Source organism: Cebus imitator, unplaced genomic scaffold (genome assembly GCF_001604975.1).
Source record: "Cebus imitator isolate Cc_AM_T3 unplaced genomic scaffold, Cebus_imitator-1.0 Scaffold102, whole genome shotgun sequence".
NCBI lineage: Eukaryota > Metazoa > Chordata > Mammalia > Primates > Cebidae > Cebus > Cebus imitator.
The window spans coordinates 2,566,848-2,579,273 of NW_016107417.1; the positions used below are offsets into that span (position 1 = coordinate 2,566,848).

The 12,426-nt window shown below is 56.7% G+C and overlaps 2 protein-coding genes across 4 annotated transcripts; one reads left to right on the forward strand and one right to left on the reverse strand.

Annotated features, from left to right (window-relative positions):
• Window positions 1-7,400: 7,400 nt before the first annotated feature.
• Window positions 7,401-9,704, reverse strand: DRAP1 (DR1 associated protein 1). 2 transcript variants are annotated; one of them, XM_017537407.2, is made up of 7 exons: window positions 9,385-9,704; window positions 9,085-9,157; window positions 8,897-8,990; window positions 8,496-8,615; window positions 8,297-8,390; window positions 7,988-8,076; window positions 7,401-7,632 (listed from the first exon to the last, which is right to left on the reverse strand). In XM_017537407.2, the coding sequence occupies exons 1-7, from the start codon at window positions 9,424-9,426 to the stop codon at window positions 7,527-7,529; spliced, it is 618 nt and encodes a 205-aa protein (XP_017392896.1). In that variant the 5' UTR covers window positions 9,427-9,704; the 3' UTR covers window positions 7,401-7,526. The 2 variants fall into 2 exon arrangements, with proteins under 2 accessions (XP_017392896.1, XP_017392897.1); XM_017537408.2 differs by lacking the exon at window positions 8,496-8,615.
• Window positions 9,705-9,843: 139 nt separating this feature from the next.
• Window positions 9,844-12,076, forward strand: CUNH11orf68 (chromosome unknown C11orf68 homolog). 2 transcript variants are annotated; one of them, XM_017537405.2, is made up of 2 exons: window positions 9,844-9,978; window positions 10,667-12,076. In XM_017537405.2, exons 1-2 carry the CDS (start codon window positions 9,857-9,859, stop codon window positions 11,424-11,426), a joined length of 882 nt encoding a protein of 293 aa, XP_017392894.1. In that variant the 5' UTR covers window positions 9,844-9,856; the 3' UTR covers window positions 11,427-12,076. The 2 variants fall into 2 exon arrangements, with proteins under 2 accessions (XP_017392894.1, XP_017392895.1); XM_017537406.2 differs by having other exon boundaries at window positions 10,670-12,076.
• The last annotated feature ends 350 nt before the right edge of the window (window positions 12,077-12,426 follow it).

Below are 12,426 nucleotides of genomic sequence, written 5' to 3' on the forward strand. Positions count from 1 at the left end.
GGACTCCATCTCAAAAATAAGAAAAGAAGAATGCTGACCCCTTCTCACCCTGGACTGTCTGCTCCTCCCGTTACGCTTTATTTTCCCCAGAGCATGGATCACCATCTGACATGCAATTCATCTTTTTTTTCTCTTTTTTGAGACAGAGTTTCACTCGTTACCCAGGCTGGAGTGCAATGGCACAATCTTGGCTCACTGCAACCTCCGCCTCCCAGGTTCAAGAGATTCTCCTGCCTCAGTCTCCCAAGTAGCTGGGATTACAGGCATGCACCACCACACTTGGCTAATTTTTTGTATTTGTAGTAGAGAGGAGGTTTCATCATGTTGGCCAGGCTGGTCTTGAACTCCTGACCTCAGGTGATCCACCTGCCTCAATTTCCCAAAGTGCTGGGATTACAGGCATGAGCCACCGTGCCTGGCATGATTCATCTTTACTGTCTGTCTCACCCCTGCAGAAATAAACTCCAAGAACATTTTGTTCGCTTAATCGCCACTACCTAGAACAGTGTCTGGCATGCAATAGGGTCTTGATAGAAAAAGTAAAACTTTTTTTTTTTGAGACAGAGTTTCACTCTTATTGCCCAGGCTGGAGTGCAATGGCGCGATCTCCACTTACCGAAACCTCTGCCTCCTGGGTTCAGGCGATTCTCCTGCCTCAGCTTCCCAAGTAGCTGGGATCACAGGCGTGTGCCACCACACCAGCTAATTTTGTATTTTTAGTAGAGACAGAGTTTCTCCACGTTGGTCAGGCTGGTCTTGAACTCCTGATGTCAGGTGATCCACCTGCCTCGGTCTCCCAAAGTGTTGGGATTACAGGTGTGAGCCACTGCACCCAGCCAAGTAAAACTTTTATGAAGATACCAAAGAAATACACTAGTCTTAAGTGTACAGCTTAATAGTTTTATATGTAACCCAGTTCAAGTTAAAAAACACTTCCAGAAGGCCCCCTGTACCCCAGCCCCAGCCAATGCCTACCCTTTATGTATGCACTGACTTCTATCACTATTGATGAGTTTTAACTGTTCCTGAACTTAGCTTAAACGAATTATATCAGTGTGTAGTTTTTTATTTTACCTAATTAATTTTTGAGGCCAGGTCTGTTTTTCACCCAGGCTGGAGTGCAGTGGAGCAATCTCAGCTCACTGCAGCCTCTACCTCCTGGGTTCAAGCCACCCTCCCACCTCAGCCTCCTGAGTAGCCGGGATTATAGGCAGGCACCACTATGCCCAGCTAATTTCAGCATTTTTCTGTAGAGACAGGGTCTCACTATGTTACCTAAGCTGGTCTTGAACTCCTGAGCTCAAGTGATCCGCCCACGTTGGCTTCCAAAAGTTCTGGGACTACAAGTGTGAGCCACTGCAACTGCACCTGGTCCATGTATTTTTTTTTTTTTTTTTTTGAGACGGAGTCTCGCTTTGTCACCAGGCTGGAGTGGAGTGGCATGATCTCAGCTTATCGCAACCTCCACCCCCCAGGTTCAAGTGATTCTCCTGCCTCAGCCTCCCAAATAGCTCACGTGCACCACCACATCCAGCTAATTTTTATATTTTTAGTAGATACGGGGTTTCACCATGTTGGCCAGGATGGTCTCCATCTCTTGAGCTTGTGATCCGGCCGCCTCAGCCTCCAAAACTGCTGGGGTTCCAGGTGTGAGCCACTGCGCCCGGCCTCGTCCACGCACTTGTTTGTTTGGCTTCCTTTGCTCCACATAAGGTCTACAAGTTCTTCCCACGGTGTTGCCTGTGACAGCGGTTCCTTTGACTGCTGTTCTATCATACAATATTCCACCATTTATGTATTCATGCTCTTGTTGACGGGCATTGAGCTGTTTCCAGTTTGGGGCTACAGCCTTGTACATGTCTTCTGGTGGCCCTATGCCCCCATCTCTCTTGGGTAGCTACCAAGGAGTGGAATTGCTGCGTCATAGGGGAAGTGTGTGTGTTAAAAAGAAACTGCTGAACGGTTTTCCAAGGTGGTTGTACCTACTGACATTTCTGCCAGTCATGTGTGAGTGCTGTGTAGCCACTTCCTCTCTAGTATTTGGGGGTATCAGACTCTTTTTTTTGAGACAGAGTCTCACTCTGTCACCCAGGCTGGAGTGCAGTGGCACAATCAGCCTTCTGAGTAGCTGGGATTACAGGCATGTGCTGCCATACTCGGCTGATTTTTGTGGTTTTAGTAGAGATGGGGTTTCACCATATTGGTCAGGTTGGTCTTGAACTCCTGACCTCAGGTGATCCGCCTGCCTTGGCCTCCCAAAGTGCTGGGATTACAGGCGTGAGCCACCACGCCCAGCCTTTTGTTTTGTTTTTGAGACAGAGTTTAGTTCCTGTTGCCCAGGCTGGAGTGCAATGGTGTGATCTTAGCTCACTGCAGCCTCCTCCTCCTGCATTCAAGTGATTCTCCTGCCTCAGCCTCCCAAGTAGCTGGGATATACAGGCACCCGCCACCACGCCCAGCTAAATTTTTGTATTTTTAGTAAAGGTGGGGTTTCACTCTGTTTGCCAGGCTCGTCTCCAACTCCAGGCCTCAGGTAACCTGCCCACGTCGGCTTCCCAAAGTGCTGGGATTACAGGCATGAGCCACTGCTCCTGGCCAGGGATATCAGACTCTTAATGTCAGACTTTTGGTGGGTGACTGTTACCTCATTTCCCTGCTGAGTAATGATGTTGGGTGCTCAGGAAACATCTGCTGATGGAACCCTGTGGTGGGCTACAGAGAGTGGCTCTCCACCCAGCAGGGAGTATCACTGTCATTGGCTGCCATGCTGGCCTCAGAAGCTGCTCCCCGTTTCACATCCTGGTCACACCTATACCCTGGGCACAGCTGAGATCAGACTAAGACATTCAGATGGACTTGGCTGAAGGCTTCCCACAGCTAGAAAAAAGACAGAGAAAATCATCGGTTCCCCAGCAGAGCTCTGCAGACAGGGCACTGATAGGAGGTCCCTTCCCAGTGTCCAGTGGCATCCACTGGGCAGAAGCCATCTTTCTCCACTCCTAGGAGGTACCTAGGGGCCACGTCACCCAGCCAGGAACACCATCTCCCCTGAGCCCCTGCTCTCTGTCTCAGGAGGCTGCATCCTAACACTTGGCACAGGCTGGGCCAAGCCCTGCCCATGGCCTGTGAGGTCAGCAGAAACTCCTAGCAGTGGCAGGTGAGCAGAGGCACCGGACCACTTCCCATCCTGGCCCATTAAAGCCTCCATGAACTCTGAGCTCTCCCCTTCCACAGTAACCTTGGAAGTCACGGGCTGAGGAAGATGGCACCAAAAGAGCCACATCCCTACAATCCCTCTTAGAGAAGTGCTGCCCACTGATCAGATAAATCCCATTATGAACCTTCTACAGGCAAGATACAAACTTCCCCTGCATTCGAACCTGTATGTCTGGGCTTTAAGACATCAGCAAGCTTTGCCCTCATACAGGTATATACAGTACAGTTGGCCCTCCACACCCGTGGGTCCCACATCTGTGGATTCAACCAACTGCAGACCAAAAATACAATATTCACAGGATGTAAAACCTGTGGATATGAAAGGTTGGCTTTGCCTATTGGCAGGTTCTGCAGAGCCAACTTTGGGACTTGGGCATCCATGGATTTTGGTATCCATGGGGGTCCTGGAACCAATCCCCCAGGACACTGAGGAGTGACTATTAAATATATAGCATATATATTTAAAAAACAGAAAATACATAGTACATATAATTAGCATAGGTAACAACTAGCCCGATTTTACAGATGAGAAAACTGACGCAGAGATGTTGGAGAATTTGTCCAAGATTAGTAAATGGAAGAGCCAGGATTTGAACCCTGGGCCTGGCTCTGGAGATTCCAGTCTTAAGCACTCTGCCTCAAGGCTGAATGAGCAGGCCAAGAATACAGAGGTGCAGGCCAGCTGTTCCAAGCAGCTCCTCCCGCCCACCTAGGCCTCCTCGGGCCTTTCACCCTTATGCAGTGAGAGGCGCCCCCTGCACCCCAGCCTCCTCGTCTTTCCAGGTGTCACCTTGAACCCTCCCTGTTCTGACCCTCACCTCTTGGATGGACCCAGCAATAGGGTCCCAGGGGTTTTTCCCTCTCCTACTCCTTACACACGCTTGGCACAACCTCCTTCTGGTGACCCCAAGGGTCTACCTTCCCTGGGTTTGCCCCCATCTGTTTTGAGAGAAAGCTGCCCCTGGGTCAGTGGGATCCACCTCCTGTCCACAGGCCCTATGTCAACCAGAGCTCTTTCAGTGACAAGACAGAAAGCAAACTGGCTTAGAGGAGGGAAATGTTTATGGGCTCATGTGACTAAGAAGTCCAAGGTGCACAGGCCTCAGGCCAGTGCAGCCCCAAGTGCCCACATGGCATCAGAAAGCTCTTGTCTCTGGACCCCTTGGCTCTGCTCCCTGTGCTGGCTTTGTTCTCAGGTGGGATGGGCCCTTGGGGTAATAAGTGGCTTCCAACAGCTCCCGGCCCACACGCATTCCGCCAGCTCCACTGCCCCAGTGTGGCCGCTGTCACCTCGCCAGCGATCTTGTCAAAACGCTTTCCCGATGGTCCCACCTGAAGTTCTGGGGCCCAGGACCCCACCTCTGCACCAATCAGTGGCAGAGTGTGGGTGGCTCTGTGAGGGGCTAGGCTGGAGCGCCACTCACACCCCTCACCCTAGGGAGTGGGCTCAGCTACCCAGAGCACAGGTTCCAGCAGAGAAGAGGTGGTTCCCGAAAGGAAACCAAAAGCACTGTGACCAAAGCGGGCGCCAAGAGGCAGGCAAGGCCCGCAGATGCCCCAGTTTCCAGCTTCCCAGGGCTGTCCCCTCTCCATGCCTCAAATCCTTGACCCTCTCATCAGCCTTGGCTGTTTCAACCTATCTTCTCCTTCTTTGGGCCCCTCACTCAGGGAAGGAGACCCGCCCCCTGCTTCACAGAGAAATCAGAGACCTGGGAAGATAAAAACTGCAAAGACCAGCCAGGTGCAGTAGCTCACGCCTGTAAGCCCGGCGTGTTGGAAGGCCAAGGTGGGAGGATCACTTGAGACCAGGAGTTCGAGACCAGCCAGAGCAACATAATGAGACCTCATCTCTACACATGCGCACGCACACACAAACAATACACGCCTATAGTCCCAGCTACTCTGGAGGATGAGGTGGGAGGATCCCTTGAGCCCAGAAAGCTGCAGTGAGCCATGATCATGCTAGTCTTGGCAACAAAGAGAGGCCCTCGCTCTAAAACAAAACAAAACAAACAAATTTAAATTAAAAAAAGTGTTACCTCTGGCTGGGCGAGGTGGCTCACGCCTGTAATCCCAACACTTTGGGAGGCGAGGTCAGGCGGATCACTTGAGGTCAGGAGTTTGAGACCAACCTGGCCAACATGGCTAAACCCTGTCTCTAGCAAAAATACAAAAATTAGGCAGGAGTGGTGGAGGGTGCCTGTAATCCCAGCTACTTGGGAGGCTGAGGCAGGAGAATCTCTTGAACCCAGGAAGTGGAAGCTGCCGTGAGCCAAGATCACACCACTGCACTCCAGCCTGGATGAAAGAGTGACTCCATCTCAAATTAAAAAAAAAAAAAAGTTCTCAATCCTCTCCCCAAAACCCACTCACTGCCTATCCCTTGGCAGGTTGGGGTTGGCCTGAGGTTCCCCTACCTCACCCTATCAATTCTCTCCCATCCTGTCCCTGCAGCCACTCTCTCTTTAAAAGTTTGCATTCCTGCCATCTAAAAACCACCCCCATACATCCATATAGTATGAGAAATTTATATATATGTAACATATAATGTAAATATATATACATAAACAAACAAACCACCCCCAACTCTGGTGCCCCACACTCTGAGCAGTCTCTGGTTGGGATCTCTAACTACCGCTTTCACATGCCTCAGGGTCTTTTACCTCCAGCCCCCTCGCCCCCTCCAACCGCCACCAAGGCCCAAGCAGCACTGGCGGAAGCTCCAGGAAAGCTGAGGGGCAGCTCGCAGGCACCACCTCCTGTCCACGACATCTGATAATTGACCTCTCCCTGCTTCTACACAAACCTGGGTGGGTACCACTGTGGATCCTGGGTGGCCCGGCTTGTGGCCACCCTTGTCTCCTTGGGTGACCTGCTCCAGCGCCCCATGCTTAGTGAGGTCACCTGCTTTTGAGGCTCACATGCATCTTTGTCTCGCTATGTTCACACACCTACTAGGCAACTCCCCTCAGCGGCCTCACAGGCACCCCTGATTCATCACAGCCAGACTGATCTTCAGTCCGAACCCTGTTCTCCCTGTGGCCCCCAGCAGGGAAGAAGCCCCTGCCCACCAAAGCCACTGCAGAAAGAAACCCGGGGGTCACCCTTAACAATCCCCTCAACCTCCATGTCCAGCCAGCCATCTCCATGCTCAAGACCGAGGCCAGCACAGACTCAAGCCTGCCCACCACTCACTGTGCCCCTACCTCACCCTGCTCCAGCTGCCATCACCCTCACCCAGACTTCTGTTGGTTCCCTGCTGCCACCAGTGCCCACAAGAAAGCCAGTGAGTTTGTTAAGAAACAAATTATACATACATATACACATATATATGTTTTTTGAGATTTTTCTTTTTGAGACGGGGTAATGCTGTGTTGCCCAGCCTGGAGTGCAGTGGTGCTGTCATGGCTCAATGCTGCCTCGAACTCCGGCCTCAGCCTCCTGAATAGCTGGGACCACAGGCATATGCCACCATGCCAGTAGACCTTTAAAACTGAATGTCCCCTGGGCCCCAGGAGGCCCCTCATGGGCCACCTGCACGAACTCCAGCCTCACCCAGTACCTCTGCTTTATGGGTAGCGCAGCTCCTGCGTCTGCTCTGAAACGTATCTGGATGAACAGACTGTCACTGCCCTGTGCAAAAACCACCTTCAAGGCCCTGCATAATCTCAGTATGTCTGCTCCTTCCCACATGCCCTTCACTGCACTGGGCGCAGGACTCTACAGTTTCCAAGAACCGTTCCTGTTCCCTGTCCCACTTATCCCATCACAGCAGCCCACAGTGGGCAGAACGGTCTCCATCAGAGGCAAGAGGCTGCTCAGGGCAGGGCAGCAGGCTGCTGGGGGTCAGCAATGTCCCCCGAGTGCCCGGCACCTGCAAGCTCTCCCACCTCCCTTCACTCAGCAATGTCCCCGAGTGCCCGGCACCTGCAAGCTCTCCCACCTCCCTTCACTCAGCAATGTCCCCAGAGTGCCCAGCACCTGCAAGCTCTCCCACCTTCCTTCAGTCGGTCAGCAGCCCTGGTGCTGCTCAGCAGAGCTGGGGCCTCCAGCCTCCCCAGCTGACACCTCCTTCCCTTGATACCGCTTCACCTGCCACTGACCCAGGCCCAGCTCCCAGTTTCACGTGGGGAAGGCAGGTGGGGGGATGGGACAGCAACCATGACATTCTGCAGAGAGCCTGGGACAGACACTGATGATTCCCTTTTATTAATTTTTTTAATAAATTCAAGAACAGCTCTATTTTCCCTCCTCCCCCCAGAGCAACAAAAATCAACTAAAAGGGCCTATTGCCTGGGGGGCGGAGGGTGCTAGGAGTCGTAATCCTCTTCATCCTCTGCGTCTGGTGCTGAAGGGCCTGGGGGTGCTGGGGGCAACGGCAGAGTAGAGGCGAAGGGCAGGAAGGGTGTCGGGGGGCTGCAGGGCAGAAGGCAGGGGGGAGTCAAGCCTGAGCCCCACCTGCCCTCCACAGGGGCAGCTGCCAAGACCTTCCTTCCCCCATCCTCCCTCCCACCACTACCCTCCAGATGCATGGGACCAAGGCTCAAGGCAGTTCAGGCAGGGCAGGCCCAGGATCCACCCATGGGCGCTGGCAGGGTGGGACAGGATCTCTCGGAAGAACAGTCTCCTGCCTTCAGGCCCTCCTCAGTTATTCTCCTCCCACCCCCAAATCTGCCACAATCAGCAAGACCAAGGAGCCAGGAAAAGCAGGAGGGGTGAGCCGGCTCTGGGTGAGTCTGCCAGCGCCCTCCCATGGCTCTGCGCTGCTCACCTCTGAAAGTGGGCCGGGGGGTGGCTGGCCTGGGGTGGGGGTTGTGATGTCTCTTCTTCTCCATCAGTGTCTGTGTCCTCAGATTCATCCTGCGAGCACCGCAGAGGTCAGAGTTGACAAGAAAAGGCAAGAGCCCATCACCGGGAGTGACAGAGACAGCAGGAGACCTCATAGCCCCAATTTACAATGAAACTGGGGTACAAAGAGGTCACAGAAAAGGACGAGAGCTGGCCTCCAGCTGGTTCAGTCCGAGGTGAGGCTGCCGGTCCCATCACCAAGGGCAGGCTGAAGGGTTGGGGCCTCACTCACCTCCTGCTCCGAGTCTGTCCCGGACAGCTTCTTGTCCTTGCTTTTCGTTCCCATCCCACCGTTCTTTCGGCTGCCACTGCCTGGCTTCCGGCCCCTTTGGGAAGGTACAGTCCATCTGCCCAGAGGTCTCCCTACTCCTCGGCCACCCCAAGCCCTGTGGCCTTGGCCTTCCCCACTGTACGCCAGGCCCTGGCCGCACCTGCGGGGGCCCTTTTCCCCATCCATGTGGTTGTCCTCCCCGTCTCCCTGCATGTCAGGCACAGATGCCACCAAGTCTTTCAAGAAGTCAAACTGCTGCTCCAGCTCGATGCACTGCTTCCTGGAAGAGGTGGGGAGGGGCTGGCACTCAGGAGGGGCCCAGACACCCAGACCCTCAGCGAGTGACAGCAAGGGGCCCCGGACGTCAGACTGGAGCCCAGGCCCCATCACCACCCCCAGGTCTGCCCTCCTTTGCTCAGGTGGCTCCCTCTGCCGGGACGCCCAGCCCCTCCTCCACCAGTCTGAGGCCTCGCTGGTGTCCCCGCCGCCGCCCACCTCCCTCGCTATCCAGGCTCTGCCTCCCTCCGCGCGTGAACTCCCCGCGCCAGCCCCGCCGCTCACAGGTGGGATGTGGTCATGGTCTTGGCGTTTCGGGACTGGGTCACCTGGCAGGCCTTCTTCAACAGCGACTCTAGGAAGAGCTCGAGCGCTCGGGCTGAGGGGCGTCAAGGACAACGCGGGGCGGGAGAGGGCGACCTGCTGCCTTCCTCCCCCACGCCCCTCGACCCGGCCAGACCCCGGCAGGATACAGATGATGACAGGCACTGCCGCCGCCACCTTCCCAATCTCTTCGTCCGTCTGCATGATCTTCTTGATCCGCGCCTGCAGGTAGGGGAGCAGAGTTCAGACCCCGTCGCCTCCGTCCCCGAAGGGGATGCTGGGGGAGGAAGAGGCATCCCCGGAGAAAAGGGGCGGGGGACAGGAGGGCACGGAGGGGGCGGGGCGTCCAGGCCCCCGAACACAGCGGCGCGCCCGCCTCCCCAGCGGGAACTGGGCCTAAGCCTCCCGGGAGCAGGGCCCACTCCTGCCGGGCTCTGCCACGTGCTCACCGGCGGGAACCGCGCGTTGTACTTCTTCTTCTTGCTCGGCATCTCGAGGCCTCTCTCACCGCGTCGGGTCCAGCGCCGCCGCCCGCAGCCTCCCGGCTCCCGGGCCTGCTCGCCGCCCGCCCGCCGCGGTTCCCCCGGGTCCTGGTGCCGCCCGCTCCGCCCCCGCTGCTTCCCGTGGGGTCCTAGCGCCGCCAGTTAAGACGCCGCTCGCCGGGCCCTAGTGCCCTCTTCCTGGAGCCTCCCGGGCGGTGCGCGTCAGTCCCGGGTCTGGACCGCCGCTCCCGCCTGCCCCCAAGGCCAGAAGAGCGAACGTTGGCCCCGCCCCCCCCGGCGCCCCCCCCCCGCGGTTTCCCGCGATGTCCCCGCCCCCCAGCAGCACCTCCCCTCTGGCCCCGCCCCTTCCCCTGTCGGCCCCGCCCCGCTTTGCGGCGCTGTGGCCGGCTGTCCCGCCCCGTGGCGGCGCGGCGCTAAGATGGCGGCGGCGGCAGCGGCGGCCGTGGCGGGGGCGGGGCGCGGTGGCGGTGGCGCGGAGCCGCGGCAGGAGCGGAGTCGGGCCCGGGGCTGGGTCGGCGTCGAACGCAGCGAAGGCCGGAGGTGACTGCGGGCGGCTGGAGGGGCAGGGCAGGGCCGGGGCGGGGGCGCAGCTCGGGCCGTGGACGCTAATGGCGGCGGGCGCGGCAAGGCCGGAGCCTGCGCTCCTACAGGCTCTAACAAGTCCAGGTTCGAGTCCAGGCACCGCCCCATTGGCCTCGGACCGGATCGTGCCCTCTCTGGGCCTCAGTGTCGTCGTCTTTAAGTGGGCCCGATGACGCCTGCCCAGGAGGCCTGGCCCTACAGAGCCGGCCTCGGGAGCTGCGCGAACCTGCGTTTCTCTGCCTCCCTCCATTAAATGCCAGCGCTCCAGATACCTGCCGGAAAAGGGGACCTTGGCAGGGCCGGGAGGTGTAGCTGGGGCGATGCTCCCACGCCTGGATTCACCTTTCGGCTCTGTTACACACTACGGGTGTGACCTTGGGCAATTCCTTTTTCTCTGAGCCTCAGTTTCCTTGTCTATAAGTCAAGGAGAATGGTAATAACTGTAGCAACCCTTCTGGAGCGCTCACTCCTCAGGTATCTAATTTTCACAACGGATCTACGGGACAGGAACAGTTGTTAGCCCATTGTAAAGATGAGGCAACTGAGGCGCATCGACAGTAACTCTTACCCAGGGCCACAGTTTAATCCCGTGCCTAGCACCTGTAGTTACTGTCTCTGACTCCGCCTTCCCTTGGTTCCCTCACAGCAGGATGGAACCAAGTGAGGAGCTAGAAGAGGAGGACTCTCCAGGTGGCCGTGAGGATGGCTTCACCGCTGAGCACCTGGCTGCAGAGGCCATGGCAGCTGACATGGACCCCTGGCTAGTATTTGATGCCCGAACAACGCCTGCCACCGAGCTGGATACCTGGCTGGCCAAGTACCCACCATCCCAAGTTACCCGTTATGGGGACCCCGGTTCACCCAATTCAGAGCCTGTGGGCTGGATTGCAGTGTATGGGCACGGCTACAGCCCCAACTCCGGGGACGTGCAGGGCCTGCAGGCAGCCTGGGAAGCACTGCAGACCAGCGGGCGGCCCATCACTCCAGGTACCCTGCGACAGCTGGCTATCACCCACCATGTGCTCTCGGGCAAGTGGCTGATGCATCTGGCACCGGGTTTCAAGCTGGACCACGCCTGGGCTGGCATTGCCCGGGCTGTGGTTGAAGGCCAGCTTCAGGTGGCCAAGGTGAGCCCACGGGCCAAGGAGGGTGGGCGCCAGGTCATCTGTGTTTACACGGATGACTTCACGGACCGATTGGGTGTACTGGAGGCAGATTCAGCCATCCGTGCAGCAGGCATTAAGTGCCTGCTCACCTACAAGCCTGACGTCTACACCTACCTGGGCATCTACCGGGCCAACCGCTGGCACCTCTGCCCCACTCTCTATGAGAGCCGTTTCCAGCTTGGGGGTGGTGCCCGTGGCTCCCGAGTGCTTGACCGTGCCAACAATGTGGAGCTGACTTAGAGGGGCCAAACTGAGGAGACTGCCTTCTGCCTCCTCCATGCTGGGGATGGATCCTCCTGTCTTCCTCCTTGTCCCATGAAGGCCAACCCTCCAGCTCTGGGGACTAGATCACTTGGGAACGACCTGCATCTTCAGTCCGCTTGAACTTCTGCCCTCTGTTCAGGGCTGGCTCAAGCCCCCACAGGCTGGGGCACTCCAGTTCCTGAGGGACGAACCCTCAGCCTCCCTTTTTAATGCTGCTCCTCTCCACTGCCCAGGACCAGGGTTTGGGTGCAGACACCTAGGAGAGCCTTCCTTGGCCACGCTCATCCCCGCTATACCTCCCCTTCCTCCTGCATCTCCCCTTCTCTCCTTCCCCCTCACAAGGGGGAAAACTTAGTGCTTCCAGCCCTTGTCCTTGGAGCCTTCATGGTCCAGAGGGTAGGGGCCCCGCTGGCCTGAGCATGCCATTTTGGGGGGAGGGTAGTTGTGCCTACTCATCCCCTGGCAGAGGGAATGCCAGGGCCATGGACATGAGACCTGCTCATCCCTGCCAACTCACACAGCCTACACCACCACTGTCCCCCCTTCCATGCCTACTTTGACATGTGCCTGCTCCTGGCATTTCAATAAAACCCATCTTGGGTCTGTGTCTTGAGTGTTTTTTAAAATACTGTCTTGGTGGTTACCTGCTTAGGTTGCTAGAGAGAGGCAGGGCCAGGAGAGACTACCCCCTTGACCCAGCCAGGCCCTCATAGCTGCCCCTAGCTATAAGATGTGCCTCACTGCTGAGGCTGGGCCCTGTCATTAGAACCTCTGCAAAAGCAGCCCCACTTCTCCTCCATCCCAAATCAGTTTCTCAGTGATTTCCCATAATTCCAGGGATCGACTCCTCCAGGAACGTCTAAGGGGCCACTGTTAGCCCTCAGGGTGCACATGTACATATTAGAAAAAGGAACCCTGTAAGTCCAAGCAGTCCTAGGTTGGGGTATGTGGTTTGGGAGCAGAGGATGGGCTGGAT